Source organism: Eschrichtius robustus, chromosome 8 (assembly GCF_028021215.1).
Source record: "Eschrichtius robustus isolate mEscRob2 chromosome 8, mEscRob2.pri, whole genome shotgun sequence".
Taxonomy (NCBI): domain Eukaryota; kingdom Metazoa; phylum Chordata; class Mammalia; order Artiodactyla; family Eschrichtiidae; genus Eschrichtius; species Eschrichtius robustus.
In genome coordinates, this window is record NC_090831.1 from 125,400,215 (window position 1) to 125,424,108 (window position 23,894).

Genomic DNA, 23,894 nt, shown 5'->3' on the forward strand with positions numbered 1-23,894 from the left:
ACACGTATCCTGACACATACGTAGGTGCAAACATTTTTCGGAGGAGTTCCCAAAGAGTAGTCCACAGGCCTCTGGTTGAATAGGTCCCTAAGATCTTGTAAAGGAAACTGTGAGGTAAAAGCTATGTTCATAATAAGACATTATTTACCATTTTCACTGTGTTGATATTTGCACAGGGTGCAAAAACAATGGTGGGTAAAATTGCTAATGCCTTTGCAATAATCAAAACAGTGGCACCAATTTGTACTAGCAGCTACTATAGCCATTCTCAACTAGCTCTACAACTGTACTAAAAATAATGCTAGTTTTACCACAACGTTCACTGCAGCTCTATTTAACAATAGCCAGGACATGGAAGCAACCTAAGTGTCCATCGACAGTTGAATGGATAAAGGAGATGTGGCACATATATACAACGGAATATTACTCAGCCATAAAGAGAAACGAAATTGAGTTATTTGTAGTGAGGTGGATGGACCTAGAGTCAGTCATACAGAGTGAAATAAGTCAGAAAGAGAAAAACAAATACCGTATGCTAACCCATATATACGGAATCTAAAAAAAATAATGGTTCTGAAGAACCTAGGGGCAGGACAGGAATAAAGACGCAGACGTAGAGAATGGACTTGAGGACACGGGGAGGGGGAAAGGTAAGCTGGGATGAAGTGAGAGAGTGACATGGATATATATATATACACTACCAAATGTAAAATAGAAAGCTAGTGGGAAGCAGCCGCATAGCACAGGGAGATCAGCTCGGTGCTTTGTGACCACCTAGAAGGGTGGGATAGAGAGGTTGGGAGGGAGACGCAAGAGGGAGGAGATACGGGGATATATGTATATGTACAGCTGATTCACTTTGTTATAAAGCAGAAACTAACAGACCGTTGTAAAGCAATTATACTCCAATAAAGATATTTAAAAAAATAATAATGCTAGTATCATTTAAGAACATCAATAATGAAGTAGTAAAATTATTAATTTTTAAAATCTCAATCCATGAATATGTATCTTTTAAATATCTGTGTGACAAGATGGGATATAAAGCATCAAGTAATTCTGCTACACCAAAATATGAAGGTTTTCTTCAGGAAAGGCACTTCTGTAATCATTCGATTATAAATAGAAATAGCTGCTTTTCTCATGGACTATTATTTTTACATAGAAGAAAAACTGACAAACAATGATTATCCAGTTTTGATTATCTGACACATATTTCTTTAAAAATGAAAAAAGTGAGTGAGCCTGTCACTTCAAGGAAAACAACTGAGAACATTTGTGACCAATGACAAAATTTAGAAAACATGTATCTACCACAGTGAGCTTAACTGTTTCCCCATACTTAAACTCTTCTGATATCAGGGTTATAACAACAAATGTGAATTTTTTTATTTATTAAAATGTGTCAATATTTAAAATATCTGGGTTACTCAATGAACCAATATTTTCCAGAAGACCAATTAATAATATTATAAAATCAAAGGTGGGTAAAAGATCCACTGAAATTGCAAGATAATAGATCACAATTTTAAAGAGTAAGGCAACATTCACTGGTAAGCTTTCAGATTCCACTTTGGACCAAACCTTTAAGAAGCTATTGCTTGTCAACTTTTGGTGTAGCGTCAAACAGGAATATTCATAATTACCTGAAATGACTATTAAAATAAATTTGCGTTTTCCCAGTATGTATCTTTTTGAGGCTGGATTTTTCTCGTATACTTCAACCAAACCAGCATATTTTAACACACTGAATGCAGAAGCATATATGAGAATTCAGCTGGCCTCTACTAAGCTAGACGTTAATGTTTCAAAATGAGTATAAAAGTGTCCTGAGACCAAAAAGTCTGAGAACGTTATGTCGCAACGGTATATAAAAAAGAATAAAACTGTTGGGTCCTAATAAGAACCTGCTGTATAAAAAAATAAAATAAAATTCAAAAACAAACAAACAAAAAAACTTGTTGGGTCATATAGGTGTCTCTTCAATTTCACCAGGTAATTACAATCTGTTTTCCCAAATAACTGTTACAATTTTCACACCCTCTCACCGGTCAACTTTAAGAGTATGATCCAAACAAGACTAACACTTACTACATTCAGACAATTTTTGCTGATCTAATAGGTATGGAATGCTATCTCAGTGCAGTTTCAATTTGCATTTCATGATTACTACTGGGATTGTGTATCTTTTCAAAAACTTATTTGTCATTTGGATTACCTATAATTTTTTTGTTTTTGGCTGCACAACATGCAGGGTTTTGGTTCCCCAACCAGGGGGTCGAACCCATGCCCACTGCAGTGGAAGCGGGGAGTCTTAATCACTGGACCGCCAGGGAAGTCCCATGTAAATAATTTTTTTGTAAATTGCCTGATTAAGTCCTCTGCCCATTTCTCTATTGGGTTGTCTTTGTTTTTCTTATTGACTTGTAGTTATTTTATACATTCTAGAGATGATACCTTTTGTTGGCCATATTTGTTGCTATTATCTTCTTCCTCTCTAGGGCTTGTGTTTTCACTTTTACAGTATCCTGTTCACAGAAGCTACTCTCCTCATGTAGTTGAATTCTGCAATATTTTCCTTACAGTAAGTGCTTTCTGTGTCTTAAGAATTCATTTGCAAACATATTCTATATTTTCTTTTCAAAATTTTATCATTTTATGTGGCAATGCAAAAAGCCAAAAATAACTCAAAGACATTTTCCTATTATTTGTTCTTTCTCTTGATTTTCAGTGATTTGGTCTTATCTTCTGGAATACCTGATAATTTCAGATTTACTGCTGAAACTTTTTTTAAACTATAGAGATATTTTTAGGCACTAGATGAACTTATTTTCTACCAGAGAGGATTTAATTTTTTCTCAGACAAGCACATAGGCTAGAGAAGATCACTTTAATTCAATCTGCATATGAGCTGCTTTGAAGCTGGGTTTTATGTCTTTGCAGATACTATCCCCCCCCCCGCCCCCCAGTTTTCCCTTAGTCTGAGGGTGTAGCCCAGGGATTAGCAAACCTTTCTGAAAAGGGCCAGACAGTAAATATTTTAGGCTTTGTGGGACAAGAGGCAAAATTAAGAAGATTATGTAAGTATTTACCTACTAAGAGGCAAAACAAATTTCCACAAATTTTAAAAAACTGTTGTTATTATTCAAAATATGATAATAATTGAATATAATTTGGGGGGTAACACAAGACTACTAATAAGAAGAATGGATGTGAAGGAAGGATAACACTTCACTTAACTGGAGTTCAAAGCTATACTTCTCTGTCATAAAAATGGACTGTGAGTGTTCATCTGTTCATTCTGATACACAATGAAATTGTACATATCCACGCTTTTAAAAAATATTTATTTATTTTTGCTGCACCAGGTCTTAGTTGCAGCACACGGGCTCTTCATGGCAGCATGCAGACTTCTTAGTTGCAGCATGCATGCAGGGTCTAGTTCCCCGACCAGGGATCAAACCTGGGAGCCCTGCATTGGGAGCGTAGAGTCTTACCCACTGGACCACCAGGAAGTCCCTTCGTGTCCATCTTTGAAAAAAATCTTTTCACACACAGGTACTGCCACATACTGATATCAATCCACAAACATATTTCATTTTAGCACATTCATCTTTGAAAGCCACTTACAAAATTTTATTAGAGCCTTGATCTTTGCTTTTAGCATGTAATTATATTTCAATTAAAGCACAGGTTGAAGCCTCTCAATTACACAGTTAAATGTATTTTGAAATAAGGAAATTTCCTTTGTACTTGCCTCAAGGACCAAAAACTGCTATTGGAACTGTAGTTTGAGCTTGGAAAATATTTCTGTACCAAATCTATGTGTGGGAATGGAGATCTTGCTTTTTATTTTAAATTCTGATGGCATGAAAAGTGTATAAAGCAGCTTGACATTACCTGTGATTCGAACACTGGCTGTTGTACAAATGAATTTACCATGGTGTAAGTTTCACGTAAAAGCAGTGCTCTGCCTTTTAATTTTAGGTTGAGTTCATTAGGAAATATTATCAAGTCTGTAACGAAAGTTAACTTCCAAATCCATTAAGTATTTGGTTTACAGTTTAAGGGCAATCTTCTTATTCAGGAAATATTTAATCTCAACCCCAAGTTTTAAAAATTGTAATAAAATATTACCACTGCTCAGTCATCAAACTGCTGCATACATAGTAGGGCAATCAGTACATTCAGCTTTTATTTCTAACAAAAATTCCTAGAATTGAGATAGTGACATCCACAAAAGCAAATGAAACTCACCACTGACACTGCTAGTTTAACAACCCATGACAGATTTTAAAATTTTCTGCAAAGTGCCTCCTGATGAATGAATACAATGAATAAACACAGGTTTTTAAACACCGTTATGTTTTAACAAGTTTTGTAAATGTGTCAACCTCAGGCCTTTTTCTGCTCCATGCTTATTTTTACCACTATTTATTGTACACATCTTAGCAGATTTCACTTCGGTTTACACTGAAACAGTGTTTTCTCAACTTCTTTGAAAATATTTTCTCTGTAGTTGTTTCATGCAGGCTATTCATATGAATAAAGACTAATTCTTCAGTCACTTCAAATGAGCCCTGGCTGCTAGAATAAACAACTGAGCAGTATCGTAACATCTACTGACTCATCAAGAACCTACAAAAACCACTAGAGATCATCTGCCTTGTTTTTTAAATGATTACTGATATTACTCAGAGTGTCCTCAACTTTTAAAACAACTATTCTTACTGAAAGGCTAATAGTCATAAGTTTATTTGCTGTGCACACATTTCTTCGACTGCTGTAGTCAAACACGATTTAATTAACCTCCACTGATAAGTGGCTTTCCTTACTTGGCTAACAAATGGGCCACTCAGAAACTTATTTTAGTTACAACTCATTTTCATTCTTCACTTTTGTAAAGGATTTGTGCCATGATTAGATAGTCCATTTTAACTTACTCTTTTTTCTGATCATTACTTTCCTGTGAGTTGGGATTAGTGTGATGTGTGCTCAATCGGATAATACTGACATATACTGTATTATTTTTGCACAACTGCAGTGTCTCAGCTTAATAAATATAATGCATTGCCATCTAATTTGATAACAACAGAATCCACTCCACTATGCCTCAAAAGCACTATATATGAAGTCCACTCTTCTTTTTTTTTCTTCTTCAACATGAAAGGTATGGACCAGTAATAAAAAAAAGATGCCAAGGGAACACATATGGCAATCAAAAACTGATGAATTTTAACTGTGCCACTGTGGTTTGCAGCATGCCTACAGCAATGCAGGGCACACGTGGTCTCTGCAGCAACAACTCAGCTGTCACTGCAGAGCAACAGGAACCACAGATAATACGCAACTGTTCCAATAAAACTTATTTATGGACACTAAAATTTGATTTTCATGTGTTATGAAATACACTTATAACTTTTTTAACACTTTAAAATGTAAAAATTATCTTGGCTTCTGGACCACATAAACACAGGTGGTGGACTGGATCTGACGATCAGGGCATACATAAACTAACTTCTGATGTAGCCTTTAGGGGTCCCAAATGAAAGTCTGTTATATTAATGGCCTCTAAACCCTAATTTTGTCTTCCCAGCTTTCCAGACCTATAGCTGGTCTTCTATGAACTAAATAAATGCCTCAAAGGAAAAGAGAAAGTTTACATCAGGCTGACCTCTTGACATATCCTTCCCTCTGGGTTCTCACTCCCTCGAACAGTTCTCTAATGTCTTTAAATATTTCTTTGAAAAGAGATTTTATCCAGCTTTTCTAGTTATTCACAGTGGTAGAGGTGACCTACTACAAGTTTCTCTGCAACAGGTAGAGATGAAAGTAATACATGCCTGACCAGATATCAAGACTTACTATAAAGCTATAGTAACCATGACAGTGTGACGTTGTCACTGGGATATATAAATATACAAACAAACCAAAATAGAGAGCTTAGAAACAATCCATACATTTACTGAACATTTGCTAAATGACAGAGGTTATCTTTCAAATGAGGGGGGGAAAGGAACGAGGTTTCGATAAATGATGTAGTAACAACTGGCTCTCCATACGTGAGAAAATGAAGTTGAACTCCTGTATCACACAGTACATTAAAAAACCACGTAAATGTTAGGGCAAAACTATAGAAACTATAGAAATGAACTTCTGAAATACATTTTCAGGGACACATTAGAAATTACTAAGAGTGTTTTAGTTAAAAAAAAAAATACACCATCATTCAAAATTCAAAACATTCTAAAGGGTATACAACCAAAAGTCACTTTGTGTAGAGCTACACAGGATAAATTCCCTAGAGGCAAAGAATTCTACCAGTTTCCTGTGTAGCCTTCAAATAATATTTTATGCACATGTAAGTTCATGACATTCTCTGCCCCCACCCCACGTTTTACATCAAAGGGATTCTTTATAACATCAAAGAGTACCACCACTTACTTCATCACAAAGGTAAGTTCATTTCTTTATATCAAACTTAATTAAAACTAAAAAGAGGGCTTCCCTGGTGGCGCAGTGGTTGAGAATCTGCCTGCCAATGCAGGGGACACGGGTTCGAGCCCTGGTCTGGGACGATCCCACATGCCGCGGAGCAACTGGGCCCGTGAGCCACAACTACTGAGCCTGCGCGTCTGGGGCCTGTGCTCCGCAACAGGAGAGGCCGCGATGGTGAGAGGCCCGCTCACCGCGATGAACAGTGGCCCCCGCTTGCCGCGACTAGAGAAAGCCCTTGCCCAGAAACGAAGACCCAACACAGCCAAAAATAAATTAATAAAAATAAATAAATAAATAAATAAATAAATAAAAATAAAGGAATTCCTTAAAAAAAAAAAAAAACTAAAAAGAATGATTAAAAAGAATATACAGCTTTTACTAAGGGAAACACTAAGGCCAAGGACATTTTCACTAAATGGGCCTTCCAAATTTAACTACGTTACCAAATAGGCATATCAAACTCTTAATTTTTCTATAACAGAAATTTCCAGTTTCCTCTTAGCTTCCACCCAACTTAAATCCTAAATAAATTTTCAGAATCAAGTTGGCAGGGTGAAAGAAAACAAAACAACAGTTTTTATACTTAGGTATACCTAAAGCATTCTGTGGTCAAATCTTGGATTATCCTGCTGTAACCAGATTTTGCACTTAGTATTCTGAGGAAATAATCCATAACTGATCCTGACGTCCTCCTCATAGCCTTGCATTTTAGAGTGAAGAGAGCATACAATTTCTTACTGTGCAAAATGAAAAAACTGGGTGTAGACAGGTAGTATTGCTTGGTGAGGCTGTACCCTGACATTAGCTAACGATGTCTGACAGAAAAAGAAGTCAAGATTCCTGCTTCTCCTCCATTCAATAATTATATTTTATTTAGAAAATATTTTTAGGAAATCTTATAATACAAAAACACATGTGAAATCAGTGGCCATACCTCCTTAAACCTACTAATCGAGACTCAGTAATTCCTAGTACACTTCCTACAACTTTTACTCTATGTCACATCCATCTCTTCACTGGAATTCTTCCTCTGAACATTGCCGAAAGGGTCAATCGTCCATCTTCTTTCCTCTTGCTTAACGTTCTCCATTGGCAGCTTGATTTGCTGTCATTGCTAGTTAGGAACATTGTCTAAGATTCCAACCCTGACATTTAGTCCCAAAGACATTTCATGGTATGTAAGGCTCATTACAGTCCAAACAAACTCCTAATTTTCCCACATACTCAGGCTTGAAACTATGGAGACATTTGCAACTCTGCCATCTAATCCATAAAGAATAAAACACAATTCATTCCATCCCTAAAACATTCTATCTTCATATTTCACACATAATACCTAAATTCAGAAACTTACATGTATTGCCCTTTAATTACAGGAGTAATCCTAAATATTTCTGTCTTCAAGTAAACGTCTTCCAATTTAACTACAAAAGGTGGGAAGGGTTCAGACCTGTTAATGCTGCTCTTAAGAAACTTCAAAAAAAAAAAAAAAAGAGAGACTTCATTGGGCTTCCCTAGTGGCGCAGTGGTTAAGAATCCGCCTGCCAATGCAGGGGACACGGGTCCAAGCCCCGGTCCAGGAAGATCCCACACGCCGCAGAGCAACTAAGCCCGTGCGCCACAACTACTGAGCCTGTGCTCTAGAGCCCGTGTGCCACAACTGCTGAGCCCGCAAACCACAACTACTGAAGCCCGCGGAGCGAGCCACAACTACTGAAGCCCGTGTGCCTAGAGCCTGTGCTCTGCAACAAGAGAAGCCACGGCAATGAGAAGCCCGCGCACCGCAAGGAAGAGTAACCCCACTCACCACAACTAGAGAAAGCCCACGTGCAGCAACAAAGACCCAATGCAGACATAAATAAAATAAATAAATAAATTAAAATGCTTCATTGCTAAAAACTGCTAACCACCATCTGTGCCTAAAGCAAGTCACAATCTTTTTGCTGGTGGCTGCTGTGTGATGGGGTGGCGGTTGCCAAAGGCGGGGTGGTGTGGCAAGCTTTTAACATAAGACGGCAGTGAAGTCTGGAAAGTCAACTGACTCTTCCTCCCACAAACAATTTCTCAAGCACGCAACGCTGTTTGATAGCATTTTACCCACAGTAGAACTTCTTTCCCAACTGGAGTCAATCCTCTCAAATCCTGCTGCTGCTTTATCAACGAAAGTAATACTCATGTAATATTCTAAATCCTTTGTTGTCATTTCAATAATCTTCACAGCATCTTCACCAGGAATAGATTCACTCTCAAGAAGCCACTTTCTTCGCCCATCAATAAGAAGCAACTCCTTATCTGCTCAAGTTTTATCATGAGATTGCAGCATTTTAGTCAACACCTTCAGGCTCTACTTCTGATTCTAGTTCTCTTGCTGTTTCCACCACATCTGCAGTTACTTCCCCCACTGAAGTCCTAAACCCCTCAAAGTCACCCATGAGGGCTGGAATCAACTTCTTCCAAACTCCTGTTAATGCTGAGATGTTGACCTCTTCCCATGAACCATGAATAGTCTTAATGGCATCTAGAATGGTGAGTTCTTTCCAGAAGGTCTTCAAGTGACTTTGCCCAGATCCATCAGAGGAATCACTATCTCTGGCAGCTACAGCCTTACGAAATGTATTTTCTTAAATAATAAGACTTGAAAGTCAGAATTACTCTTTGATCCATGAACTGCAGAATGGATGTGTTCACAGGCATGAAAACAACATTAATCTCATTGTACGTCTCCATCAGAGCTCTTGGGTGACCAGGTGCACTGCCAATGAGCAGCAGTATTTTGAAGGGAATCTTCTTTTCTGAGCAGTAGGTGTCAACAGTGGGCTTAAAATATTCAGTAAACCATGTTGCAAACAGGTGTGCTGTCATCCAGGCTTTGTTGTTCCACTTACAGAGCACACGCAGAGTAGATTTGGCATAATTCTTAAGGGCCCTGGTATTTTTTGGAATGGTATATGAGCATTGGCTTCAGCTTAAAGTCACCAGTTGCATTAGCCCCTAACAAGAGAGTCAGCCTGTCCTTTGAAGGTTTGAAGTCAGATACTGACTTCTCCTCTCTAGCTATGAAAGTCCTTGATGGTATCTTCTTCCAATAGAAGGCTGTTTTGTCTACAATGAAAATCTGCTGTTTGCTGTAGCCACCTTCATTATAATTATCTTACCTAGATCTTCTGGATGACCTATACAGCTTCTACATCAGCACTTGTACTTTTATGTTACGGAGATGGCTTCTTTCCTCAAACCTCATGAACCAACCTCTGCTAGCTCCAAGGTGTTTTTCTGCAGCTTTACCATCTCTCTTAGCCTTTATAGATTTCAAGAGAATTAGGGCCTTGCTCTGGATTAGGCTTTGGCTTCAGGGAATGTTGTGGCTGGTCTGACCTTCTATACAGAAAACGAAAACTTTCTCCATAACTGCAAAAAGGCTGTGTTGCTTTCTTGTCATTTGTGTCTTCACTGGAGGAGCACTTTTAATTTCTTTTAAGAACTTTCCTTTGCATTCACAGCTTGGCTAACTGTTTGACACAAGAGGCCTAGTTTTCAGCCTATCTCAGCCTTCCACGTGCCTTCCTCACTCAGCTTCATCATTTCTAGCTCTTGATTTAAAGTAAGAGACATTGAGAGAGTCTTCCATTCACTTGAACACTTAAAGACCACTGTAGGGTTATTAATTGGCCTAATCTCAATACTGTTGTGCCTCAGGGAATAGGGAGGCCTGAGGAGAGGAAGAAAGACAGGGGAACAGCCAGTGGATGGGGCAGTCAGAACACACAGAACATTTATGCATTCAGTTCACTGTCTTACGTGGGCATAGTCTGTAGCACTCCAAAACAATTACAATAGCATCATCAAAGGTTACCAATCACAGATCACCATAACAGATATAATAATACTGAAAAACTTTGAAATACTGTGAGAATTACCAAAATGCGACACAGGGTCACGAAGTGAGCAAATGCTGTTGGGAAAAAAATGGCAGTGATAGACTTACTTGATGCAGAGTTGCCACAAACCTTCAATTTGTAAAAAACCAGAATATCTGCAAAGTGCAATAAAGCAAGGCGCAATAAAGTAAGGTATGCCTGTATTGGTAATAATCCAGCAAAGGAGATAAAATGGAATCATAAAAAACTTCAATCCCAAAGAATGCAGGAAAAAGGAAACAAAGAACAGACAGACACAAATGGGGGCAGAGGGGCTTAATCACATTAAGTGTATGTAGCCTAAGTACTACAAATAAAAAAGCAGAGACTGCCAGGTTAGATTTTTTAAAAACCTGCTGCCTGTAAGAAACACACATTAAGTAGAAAAATATAATAGGGTAAAATAAAAGGATGGAATGATATACCATATTTACACTAGTCAAAAGAAAGTTAGAATGGATATATTAATATCAGACAAAGTAGATTTCAGAGTCAAATACAGGATTTTTCTGTTACAGTCAGAAGTGTCCTTATCGGAAGGGTAAGCTGGGACGAAGTGAGAGAGTGGCATGGACATATATACGCTACCAAACGTAAAATAGATAAGCTAGTGGGATAGATAGCACAGCACAGGGAGATCAGCTCGGTGCTTTGTGACCACCGAGAGGGGTGGGATAGGGAGGGTGGGAGGGAGACACAAGAGGGAGGAGATACGGGGATATATGTATAGCTGATTCACTTTGTTATAAAGCAGAAACTAACACACCATTGTAAAGCAATTATACTCCAATAAAGATGTTAAAAAAAAAAAAAGTGGGGCTTCCCTGGTGGTGTAGTGGTTGAGAATCTGCCTGCCAATGCAGGGGACGCGGGTTCGAGCCCTGGTCTGGGAGGATCCCACATGCCATGGAACAACCAGGCCCGTGAGCCACAATTACTGAGCCTGCGCGTCTGGAGCCTGTGCTCCGCAACAAGAGAGGCCGCGATAGTGAGAGGCCCGCGCACCGCGATGAAGAGTGGCCCCCGCTTGCGGCAACTGGAGAAAGCCCTCGCACAGAAACGGAGACCCAACACAGCCATAAGTAAATAAATAAATAAATAATTTTTTAAAAAAGTGTCCTTATCAATATGTCCTCTGATCAAAGTTAAAAGTTATTTTATATAACCACTAGAGCACCTATCACAGCCTCCCTATGATGTGGAATAATTCATTGTTGTAAACTAACAAGCAAATACTATACTTATACAGACAGAAATATGTTGAAATTGAGACACAATCCAATCTTATTTCTGTGCAAAAGAAGGGTTAAAACAGCATTCCTGACACTACTGTCCTTAGAAAGGCCTGCTTACATAGGTGGCATCTAGGAAGTTGGCTTTTGGAGGGCTCCCATGGTTGCCTACGTGGTAAGGGCAGTTTACTGTGCCTAGATTATCTGTGCAAGCAATATGGCTTTCCTTGTGGTATGTGCTGGGCAGAGAGTGCCTACATGACTAGCCCCAGTAAAGACCTTGAGCTTCTCCGGGCAGAAGCACCATGCACATGCTCCCCTATCTGTACTGCTGGAGGAAGAGGGAGCTCTGCATGCCCCTCACGGGGGGAAGCGCCCAAGGAAGCCTGCACATGGGGTCTTCCAGACCTTATCAAGGTCTTTCTCCATTAAGATCTTTTCATTATGCATCTTTAGCACATAAAGGCAATAAGTCTTAGCCATAATTACAACTCTGTGCTGAGCCCCATGAGTCCTCGTCAGTCTCCAAGGTGGAGGTATCTTGTGGACCCCTGAGCGCAAATAGAGAATTCAGATATGTGAACGTTTCCTTCCTCTTAAAAAACTACAGGGCGAAATGAAGAACACATAACTTTGATAATTTTTTAGTTTACACTGCAAAGCACTAGGATTATATAAAAAATAACAGTATTAGACAACATTATTCATAAAGTAGGTACCTGGAGATCATCTTACATAAAGATACAGACCATATTTAAAATGATCTTATATAAACCTACTTTCAGTTTATAGGGGAGGGGTGTGGACAGAGACTTTTACTGTACATTGTTATTAATTTTTTTAAACAAAAATTACATTTACATTACACTGCTTGTCTACATTCTCAATGTGTACTTCCACTTTATACAGAAAAGTTATTTTTGTCCTCTTTTTCAGTCTACAACAAGAACCCAAAATATTAGAAACTTACAACTCTTTTTGCAGAACTTAGTTGGTTTTTACACAAAGACAACTGGCACAAAATCAGTAGAATACAATGGAATTGCAATATGGGATTGTGAGGGCTTCCCTGGTGGCACAGTGGTTAAGAATCCGCCTGCCAATGCAGGGGACACGGGTTCGAGCCCTGGTCCGGGAAGATCCCACATGCCGCAGAGCAACTGAGCCCGTGCGTCACAGCTACTGAGCCTGCACTCTAGAGCCCGCGAGCCACAACTACTGAGCCCACGTGCGTAGAGCCTGTGCTCCACGACAAGAGAAGCCACCGCAATGAAGAGTAGCCCCCCTCGCCACAACTAGAGAAAAACCCGCGCGCAGCACAGAGACCCAACGCAGCCAAAAACTTAAAAAAAAAAAGAAAGAAAGAAAAGAAAAAATATGGGGTTGTGGCAGATGATGAGTGTGAAGAAAGCATGAGGAATTATCTAAGTGGAGAGATGTTATAAGTAATGTTTTACTTATAGAGTAAGGCTGAGCATTTGATTCAGAACTAGTTAAATAACGGAAATATGTGTTGGAGGTTTATGGGATATTTCTTTGGGGGGCAATGAGCAAAGTGCTGGAAAGAGGGGCATTAGGTAAATAAATGATGAAACATCTGTAGAATTCAAGATTAAAGTATTCCCTTGGTAATATTCAAATTATCCAGATTTCCAAGATGTTGGTAGCACCCCCAGGGCTCCAAAGAGGACATTAAAAGAGAAACACCATTACTTTTCCTGAAATACAGGTCGTAGTTTAGCATATTCTTCCATCTAGCAAAAGATAAATAAAGTTCCCTGTGGAAAAACTGAAAAACAATCTGTGGGAAATTCCAGAAAAACTGAACTGCTTGATAATGCATGCCATTTAACAATGGAGGAGATACGTTAAATGTATTAGTTTTAAAATAGAAATAATATTTCCTGATTACAGGGGGATTTGTCAACCTCGGCACCCCTGGAGCTGGATGCTGCTCTGTGCGGTGCAGGCGGCTCGCAGCACCACTAGGTGCCAGTAGCACACTCCCCTCCCTTGGACCATCGCACTCAGCATTGCCCTTCACTGGCAAACTCCACTCATGCATACATTTACCCCATAAATGACTCCCTTGTGTTCCAGGTACTTTGTCAGGCACTAGAGATAAAATGACAAACCAACACATACAGTATTCATGCCCTCGTGATGCCTACAGCCCTAGTGGGGGGACCAAGGGTAATGAAATACTCACAGAAACAACATAAATTTACAAATGTTGCTAAGTGACATAAAGAAGAGACACACATTCCAATGACGATGTGTATTAAGGACACGTGCTCAAATATTTCTTATTTAAAGATGTAGACAATCCAAAAGTTTAGAGTACTTGCAACCCCCCATCTGAGCTTTGTGTCTTGTTCTTTTCCATCACTGAAAGATTGAAAGGTCCAATGCTAACTTCAGTTTATTTCAGTATCTGTCAAAGGCTTTTAAAAAAATGATTCTCACAAAAATAGGGAGATCTAAACAAAAGTACATATTTCTACAACCATTTTTCAATCCCAACCAAAATTATCAAAAATTAGCCAGTAGATTTTCACCTTCCAAAGTAAAAAAATATTAATTTTTAACAAAGGGGTTTAAAACATCCATAAACTCTTTAGAATATTTTAATCAGGAAATTCTGTGTCCAGGATTTTTTGGCAACCAATGTGAGAATATTTTTGTTGTTTGTTTGATTACAAACTTTCACTGTTTCTGGCAATAAACTACCAATAGAAATAGTTCCAAGCATCTGTTTTCAAAATGCTCAACCCTCAGCAGCACGTTTCTGTGAAAAGTTATTACATTCTTCTTGTTGAAACACCACCTTTATCTTGAAGAGGCAGATGAAATGTTTATTTTCTTTGAAAACAGAGGTAGATATAATATACATTCAGCCACATGTCATCCTAATAACGGTCGACAAATTTTTAACATCTGTTTTTTGGTAAAATAAAAGCCTGTTCTAAGTTCAACAGCACTTTTACACACTTTGCCCCTAGGGACCCTTTTAAGATATCAAAGATTTTTCATTTTCACACCACCCCACCCCCACCTCTTATGTAGGACTGTAAAGATTTACTCTATTTTAGAGGGGTTCTTTTGACAATTATGAATTTATAAACTTATATAAAATTAACCACACTGGTGACCTCCTTTAACACTTTGGCACTTACTTGTGACTTCTTTCTTGTAACTATGAATGATTCCATGAATGATCTTTAGGGCTACTCATTTAGGCTACAAGTATTTATTGAGGAATGACCAAAACAGAAAAAGATCCTTTTCAGAAGGGCACTATTATCTAGTGAGGAGAGACAGACAAGATTATTAAGTAAATATACACTGTGTTAGATGCTGGTAAGTACGAAGGAGAGAACAATCCAGCGGGGGGTATGATGGGAGGAGGAGACTCCTGAAATTTTCAATAGGGAGCCCAGCAAAGCCCTCACAGATTAGGTAACTTCAGTAAATACCTAAAGGAAATAAGGGAGGAAGCCATGCATGTAGGGAACAGGGACTGCAAAGGCCTAGAGGTGGACGGTTCTGAGGAAGACCAAGGAGATCATTGAGGCTGAAGGAAGCGAGGGAGGGGAAGGGTTACAGGGAGCGACGTCTTAGAGCACTCGTGGGAGTGGTGAAGATCGTGGAGGCCTTGCCAGGCAGGAAGGACTGGCTTTTTTCCTCTTAGTGAAACGGGAAGTCACTGAAGAGTGTCAGGCAGAGAAGTGATGTGACTTGACCTATGCTACTTATCTATTTTATCAATTTATTTATCAGTGTGGCTCATTCTATGGATGAAAACCCAAGACTATCATTATTTTCTGTTATTGCTCAAATTGGTCCAGCTCTTAGGAGCTCCTTCAGGTCGACTCCCGTGCTTTCAACAAGTCCCCGTCTCTCTGAGCACTTCCTTGCTTTCTGGCACCTCATCTTGTATCTTCCCTGCACCATGAGCCACTTTTCAAGGAGCTCTGGTCCTTTTTATTGGAGAACACTGGTTAGAAACCAAGATCTAGGCACTAGATGTGCTCACTGCTACTAGAAGTCACTACTTCTAGGCCTTCACAGGGGACAGAGCTAGGAGGTAAATGCAGCATACTAACACATGCATACACACATACCTATATTTCTGTATCTGTCCATATAAATATTAAAAACCTTAAGTTTATATTGATACCTCCATTCTAACACCACAAAAATCATTCTAGAATTTTACTCACTCGATTACAGCAGGTATGTGCATGTATATGCAGGGGTTTTTTTTTTTGTCTTTAGCTTTACGGGTATCCAGTCAAGACACTATTTTTCAGTTGCTTAGTTTCTCCCCTACCCCTGTCATTGTGAATTTTGCTATCCCGTTTTAGGTTCCCCCATAGCCCAGATGGCTGTAGTTGCTTATTCAGGGATAGGTGAAACATTCTTATGGTTCTAAGAGTCAGAGCTATACAAAAAGATATATCTGAGAAGTGTCGCATCACATCCCTGCTACACGGATCCCACTCCTGTCTTCATTCCACCTGTTTCCCACCCACCTTTCAGAGACAGGTAACCAATCCCTCTACTTTTTGGTTTATTCTTCCTGTGTTTCTTTTCCACAAATGTGCATATGCATGTATACTTTCTTACATCTCATTCCTTCCTACATAAAGTGTTGCACACCATAAGTGGTCTTTTGCACTTTTTTATTCCACTTAAAAGTATATATTGGAAGCTATTTTGTATTAGTTCATAAAAATATTCCTCATAGTATTTTTACAGTTGCACAGTATTCCACTGTATGAACCATACCACGGTCTATTCAACCATTCTATTATGTGTGGTCAGAGGTTGTTTCCAATATTTTGCAAATTGAACAATGCTGTTAATGTTTTTGTATTATTGGAGGCATATTTTCAGGATAGAATCTCAGAAAGGTCAAAAGACAAGTGCATGTATAGTCTGTTAGGCATTTTGCCAAATTTCTCTCCAGAAGACATGTACCAATTTGCATTCCCACCAATGAGGCATAAGAGTGCCTATTTCCCCACAGCCTTATCAAAAATGGGTTGTTACAGTTCATTTTAGCCTTTGTTCATTGCCTTTCCTATAATGCTTTTCACTGTCACAAAATATTCCAAAACTACTTCTAAAGTAGTTCATGGAAGAAACAGTTCTCACTGATCTATCACAGTCACGATCTGGCCATCTAAGTATGTTCAGACTGGAAATTATTTATCGTGCATTATACTGTTCAAAATTTGGTAATGTAAGCCTTTAAATGTAATGTCACATTTCCAAAACAAACACTCTTAACTTGACTAATCCTGAGGTGAGGGTTACTCATCCATATAAAGTAGGTAATTTTGATCATCTGAGTAAAGCAAATGTTGTAATAATTGAATAATTAAATCTAAGTCCTTGTCTCAACAATACTTTTGAAATGTTTACCTATATTATATCTATTAAAGCCCGTATAATTTCTACGGTAAAAAATTCCACTTCTAATATTCCTTTGGAAGGCCTGTTTCACTTCTCCCAAATATACCTGTCAAAAACCAAAGGGAATTTGTAGGCAGCAAAGCAATTTCACTTCACAGGGTTTGTTGCCTTTATAGATGGAAGGTAAACGTTGCATTTATTTCTTGATTCAAAATCACACGAAAATCGCAGTGAAAGCTTTGAAAGATGGCAGTCTGTGTATATGATATTACTTTGGGATAGTGCCAAAAAGACAAACCGAACTGCCAACTTCACTGAAGAGAAATATTTTAATCAATTTTTAAAATAGCAAACAGAGCTAGCTCACACGGTGGACTAAAGATGTCAAATCGTGTCTCTCTTATTTTAAATCTTCATCAAAGAGTTTTGTCTTAAAGAGAGTAAGATGCGTAATTATAGTCAGTAATACCCATTTCTAAGAATTTTAATTTCTCATTTAAATGTAAAATATTTATTTTAAAGATCTGCATTTATTGCACAACTTAACATACTATATTCTAGTGGTCTGCACAAACTACTCTTGGATATAAATTAATAGTTTCCTATTTTAAGGGTTTTTACATTATAGTAATCATTTAATAAATCTTGGAAGTGAATCTTTATGTTGACACAGTAAATGTTATAAAGCTGTTGTTTAAATATGTGTTTCTTCTACTTACTTCTGTGCTCCCTGAGACAACAGCTCTGTCCACGTTCACTAACAACGGTTCTTCCATCTGGCACACCCTCAGTGACCATTCCACACAACGGTGATGAGCCCAACAAGTGCCTAAAATGGTTGAAGTGAAAAGAAGCAACTGAATAAACATTAAACGTATTAACGCTAATAAGTAAAGATGAAAATCCCCCAAATCAATTCAAATGTGTGAATACACAATGGCATGCGATATTTGTGATACCACTAAAGCAGCCCTCCTCGAAATGTATCATCTAGGAACTTGTTATAAATGCAAATATCAGACCACAACCAAGACCTACTGAATCAAAACCTCTTGCCATGGTGCCCAGAAATCAATGTGTCAACAAGCCCTCCAAGTGATTCTGATGCACACTGAATTAGTGATTATTTCTTCAACAGAGAAATTAGTTTCTAGTCATTTTATTTAACCGTTACTATATTTTATTTGGTGTATTTACATAAAACATAAAGGAAAACTACTTAATACTTTGTTTCTGACAAATAAGCTATATATACACCTCTATTCCACTGCACCCCATACCAAGAGCCCACGTCAATCAGCTGTAACAGCTCAGTCTTTAAACTCTCTCTCACAGAGCACTTGAACAATTACACGCAGTTCTTCACTCAAAACCCCAGGAGCACCAAATCATGAGTATGGATTACTAACTATACTGCGTTACAGGACATTCACAGGGCTTAGATCTATTACCCTTCACCCCTACTTCAAGTAGACCCAGACTGCCATGTTCCCCAGGTTTTCATAGATCCCTTTAAAATTTCTCTCTCCGCAACTGTCAGATCTCCATGGCACTGCTGCCTACACAAGTGTAAATGCAAATATTTATAAAAGCATCCAGCCCAGTGATGGCCCTGTGCAGATGCTAAATAAGTTAGGTAAACATAATTAGACAATTTATTTTACCTAAGCAGGTATACTTAACAATGACGTTTTTTACAATGTGATAATTATTTCTAGATGAACGGTATTTACTATTAAGTTGATAATTTGCTAAAGTGAAAATGCTTACAGAATCAAAAGGTAGTTATTATTGAAGACTGGCTCATACCTGTAGGGTCAAATAAGGCTTGGACATCAATGGCATCTGGAAGGCCAACCAGACTGAGTTCATCCCATAATTTACCAGCCTGATCATCGGAAGCAGTCTGCGTGCTTACACTGACACAAGGTACTATATTCTGCTGAGGAGACCGTTCCCTGGAAAATAAAATAAAACAAAACAGATGTGAAAGTGATAACAAGTAGAAAATTGTTTCCTTTTATAACGACTTAAATAAAATGCATTGCCAAATCAATTTTACTTAGGCATAAACTATCATAAAACAACTTTTAGAATATGTTATTATTCATAGTATAGATATAAAACTGGATAGCTATATCATGTAAGCAACTAAAAAAAAAAAAAAAAAAAAGTCTCCAAATCCATAAGGAAGTGTTACAAATTACAGTTGCAGACTTATTTTGCCATTTTATACATATATTTTTTAACTGACACTCTAATAGTCTATTCAGGAACCATATTTTATCACATAAAATGAATATTCCCTTTGGCCTTACTTAAATGCTTAAAAAACAACTTGATCAAATCAGATATTTCTAATTTGCTATATGATCAGTGAGGACTACCACAACGGAGCTGGCAGTTAATTTTACGGACAGCAAGGTTACTTCCCAGGGGAAATGAAAACCCACTGGAAGTGTGAAGAGGGAGGCAGTGGGAGTGAAATGTGAGCACTGGAGCTTTCTTACGGTCCCCTCGGCAATCTCGACAGCTGGCCTGTGGCATGATGCTGCAAGTATCCTCTGCTAAGACTTTACCTCACAAACCAGAAGTAAAAAGCAAAAACAAAATAGCTACTAGTGACCTGGGAATAAGGGAAAAAGTGTAACAGCAGAAAGTACAGAATAAACATGAACACTGAATAAGTGTTCACTGAATAACATATGGGAGATTTCAAACTTTGAAAGCCCTAAAACTTCATATATGAATTGAGATCAAGAAGTAAACAATGACTACTATTGTGACTAATATTAAACGTGGGAAATCAGATGGCTGGCACTAAGACTTTAATCTTCTCCTGATATCATAGTATTTAACCTGATCATAATTCTGGATTAAATCACTATTGAATATAGATCATAACTCACTGCACTGCTGTATGCTGGATATATATCATGATTCCTATTAAGAGAAAATCAGCACAATGACCAGGGTACTAAACTTTTTTATACCTGGAATCATTGAAAGAAAAAAAGTATTAACATATTTCAATAAGTACATTTAAATATCAAACCATATAAAAAATAACCAGTATTTTTTATGTTCAGCAGTAGAAATGCACAGACTCACTCTTTTTTTTTTAAAGTTTACCATGCTATGCTAACTTCAAATTCTTGTTTTTATAAAATTTGCCCGCAGTGAAATGAGAACAAACCTTCCTGTAAATATAATCTCCATTCCTACAAATACATCTTCATTACTAACTTGCTAATTTATTAGGAGGAAAAAAAGACTAACAGTTCATCTATGAAGACGAATGCATTGTTTTAACATATTTTCTTTACACCAGTAATTTGATGGGGGGACAGGTATAAAAACCAGTGGAATGACTAACCAGTCTATTACTAACCAGTTCCCAAGCAGCAGGTTAGTCAAATTTCACCTTAAGGTTTTACAACCAGTTTGTACGTACACAACATATCAGTAAGATGCTGACGTCAACCCTAAGGACGAGAGGAGCCCAGCTTCGGAAAGAACATCGAGAGAAGTTAGCTGAAATATTTACATACCCCCAAATTTTAAGTCTAAAAAAAGAGACTATTTTAAAATCCTCCTTTTCAAATTAAAAAATTAACTAGCTGTTTATCTGGTTTATAACTCATTAGCAACATATTCTGCAAATGTTTAAAATCATTACCAAGCTAAAGTAACTGTTTATCCCTAAATGATTTCCAAATTTCAAAAACATGCTTTATTCCTAAGGTCCATTAACTGGCTTGTTATCATCACTTAATAACTTGTTAAACACTTAAGTGCATATAAAGACTTTCATTAAACCAAGGCTATTTTTACATAATTATTTTAGCTCATAAAGTTTTCACTAAAAATTAACTTAGCTTATAAAATAAATAAATAAATGAAGCCTAACTGTATTTCCCAGAACAGTTGTTTATTAATTGCCATTATTCAAGGCAGAACATATGGATATAAGATATAACCTGGTCCAGTCCAGTAAATTTACTAATGACTGATGGACAAAAGTTTTCTGGACTTTTGATATATCTTATTAGAAAGTGAGCTCCCAATTGATCACGAAAGGTAAAGCTAGCTATGGCCTTTAAAACACCAAAACTCTAAATACAATACTTCTAAATTTCCTTAAGCTGTTCCACTTTAAATTCTTTTAAAAGGGTTTTTCTTGTTATTGTTTCATTTCCTACTTCAGGTCTTCAAGGCATTGGCAGCAGTCCAAAAGAAGAAGCCAATCAAGTAAGTACAACACAATGCCTTAGTACTTAACTTTGGATAAAAGCCAGATAAGCACTTGGATGATTACATCATCACCCTCAAGGGGCAGAGCTGGTTAGCCTTCCAAGCTAAATTAATTTTTACACTTTCTCATCAACCACAGAAACTTCTACTCCCTCAACTACCAGAGCCAAGTCCACATATTAAGATGGCCTTCAAACGAACCTACAACATATAAAAAAAATATTAACTCCAAAAGCAAACATATTAGACAAGAGTTTGGGGGAACTATAAGGTCCATGAATATAGACACACATATATAGTTATACAAATAGTAAATTCTTTTTTTTAAATTATAGTTGATTTACCATATTATATTAGTTTCAGGTGTACAACATACGTAAATTCTTTCATTTAAAAAAAAGAGCATCTTCTTTGACTTTAGAAAGGGAACTCTCAGCACATGATTATTTAGAACGAAAGAAAGTTAACACTGTATTGTAAGAGTTTACAGGACAGTTCAACATTCTCTGAACCATAAAAACAAATAAATAAATGACACATAGGTAAAACCACTTTGGTTTTGCTATTCTTTTATGTTATACTCTTACAAACTATTTAAAACTTATCTAGGAAAAGGAAAGAAAGATCTCATTGATTTTCTAAAATTTTCATTCCATATATAGATAAATTCCATGAATCCCCTCTAGCCTTCCTTATATTATGTTCTTTAAAGTTTTCTTCTTTTTTGTTAATACACAACTAGCGCAAACTTTTTTTTAAATAAGAAATTAATTTTGAGAAAATGAGCATCTGCTGGGTTAATGGTGAGTCATAAGGCATCGTATGAATGTTGGAAACATAAAAAAATTGTTCAGTAACAATCCTATTTGTATATTCATAAACATCGCAATGAAAATAAACTATAGTCTTACTGCGTTAGAACCACTTAAATTCAAAACTGCTTACTTTCTCTGTCCTCTTTGTTTTCGTGGTGTTGAGTTTTGTATTTTCTCACAAGTTCCACTGCTGTTGTCATCAACGTCCTTCTTGTTAGAAGGCTGGTTTTTCCATGGCAAAATAAATCCAGGCGTTACTCTGAATTGTTTTAAGTCTCCTTGTCCTAAGGAGCTTTTTTCACCACAGTAACAAAACGCGCAGAGCTGTTCACTGGTAGAAATGAAAAGTACGGAAGACAGAGAGGAGAAGCAGTTTTATTTAACTATTTCAAGTTCCAGACAACTGCAGATACTTGTGCTTTAAAATTAAAGATTATGTCTTTAGTGCAAGCTAAGCATTTAAATATATCTATACCGTAAGAACAATTAAGTTCAATAATAATTATACATTTGCAATTCTACTTTTCTACAGCACGATTTTTTTAAAGTAGTAAATATACCAAATCAAAAAATTATAGTTTGTGCTTAGAAAAACAATTTTCTTTTAAACCTGATCTAAAAATCTCGAAGTACTAAAAAGGAATAAAGAAAGTAAAAAATTAAGGTTGGGGAAGAAGGTACAGTTTAATGGCCACTCAATTATATCCCAGCTATGTAAAACAAGTGGTGACCAAGTTTTACTTAACTACTTGATGGAACATTCTTTATGCATTATATATATATACCATACACACAGAGAGATATAAAAAAATAAATTTAAGTGGGTTAAGCAGTTAGTGATGAGGGACGGGGGAACGGACAGAAAGGGTTTAAGAGGAGTGGGAAAGGGATGAATAGCAAAACGGGATTTTTAGAGCAGTGAAACTACTTCACATGCTATACTGCAGTTAATGGCAGATACATGACAGTACACATTTACCAAAACTCACAGAACTATATGTAACGCAAAGAATGAATGTAAACTATGAACTTTAATTAATAATAATGTATCAATACTGGTTTATCAGTTGTAACAAATGTATCACACTAATGAAAGATGCTAACCTTAGGGGAAACTGAGGCAGGGAAAGGTTGGGGAGGGGGAACTCTGTGTACCATCTGCTTAATTTTTCTGTAAACCTGAAGTTGTTCTAAACAATAAAATCTACAATTTTTTAAAAAAAAGAAACCATTTAAAAGGTTAAAGGACAAAAACCAATATATACTTATGGAATATATGCTTAATAAGGGATCTTAGAAAAAACCAGAATTAAAAGAACTGCTCCTCTTGGATATATCTTCTCTTCACAACACATTTATGGCTGCTGTACTCAAATCTTTCTTCTCAAGCATTAAAGTTCCCACCATCACCTCTGTAGTATCTACCTCAGGAACTTTCATAATGTCTTACATTAACAGGTGATGGAAATAATCTTTTCAGGTAATGTTTAACTCAAGTTAAATTCATATTGGACCGCTCTCAACTAATTACCTTTTGTTTATAAAAGTCACCTATTTTTTTTCCAATATTATGCATTTCAATTTCATGATAAACTGTGTTGTCCATTGATACTGACACATACACACACACACACACACACACACACGCACGCGCACACGATTAAATGTGGTCTACTTTCAGAAAAATAAAGTCAAATAGGGGAAAAAATGTTTTTCTTCTTGCCTAAAGGATACTATCCACCAATATCCTTTGCCAG

At 37.2% G+C, this 23,894-nt stretch overlaps 1 protein-coding gene across 17 annotated transcripts in view; it reads right to left on the bottom strand.

The window, feature by feature from the left end:
• KMT2C (lysine methyltransferase 2C) overlaps positions 1-23,894 on the bottom strand; it is a 275,662-nt gene that overhangs the window by 142,817 nt on the left and 108,951 nt on the right. For all 17 annotated transcript variants that reach the window (XR_011074736.1, XM_068549742.1, XM_068549731.1 and 14 more), the window contains 3 exons: positions 22,268-22,468; positions 18,878-19,026; positions 17,788-17,897 (listed from right to left, as the gene is read on the bottom strand). Coding sequence is in view for 16 of the 17 variants with exons in the window: in XM_068549742.1 (XP_068405843.1) it covers positions 17,788-17,897; positions 18,878-19,026; positions 22,268-22,468 (460 nt within the window). In the remaining variant the exon portion in view is untranslated. The remainder of the gene's footprint in view (positions 1-17,787; positions 17,898-18,877; positions 19,027-22,267; positions 22,469-23,894) is intronic.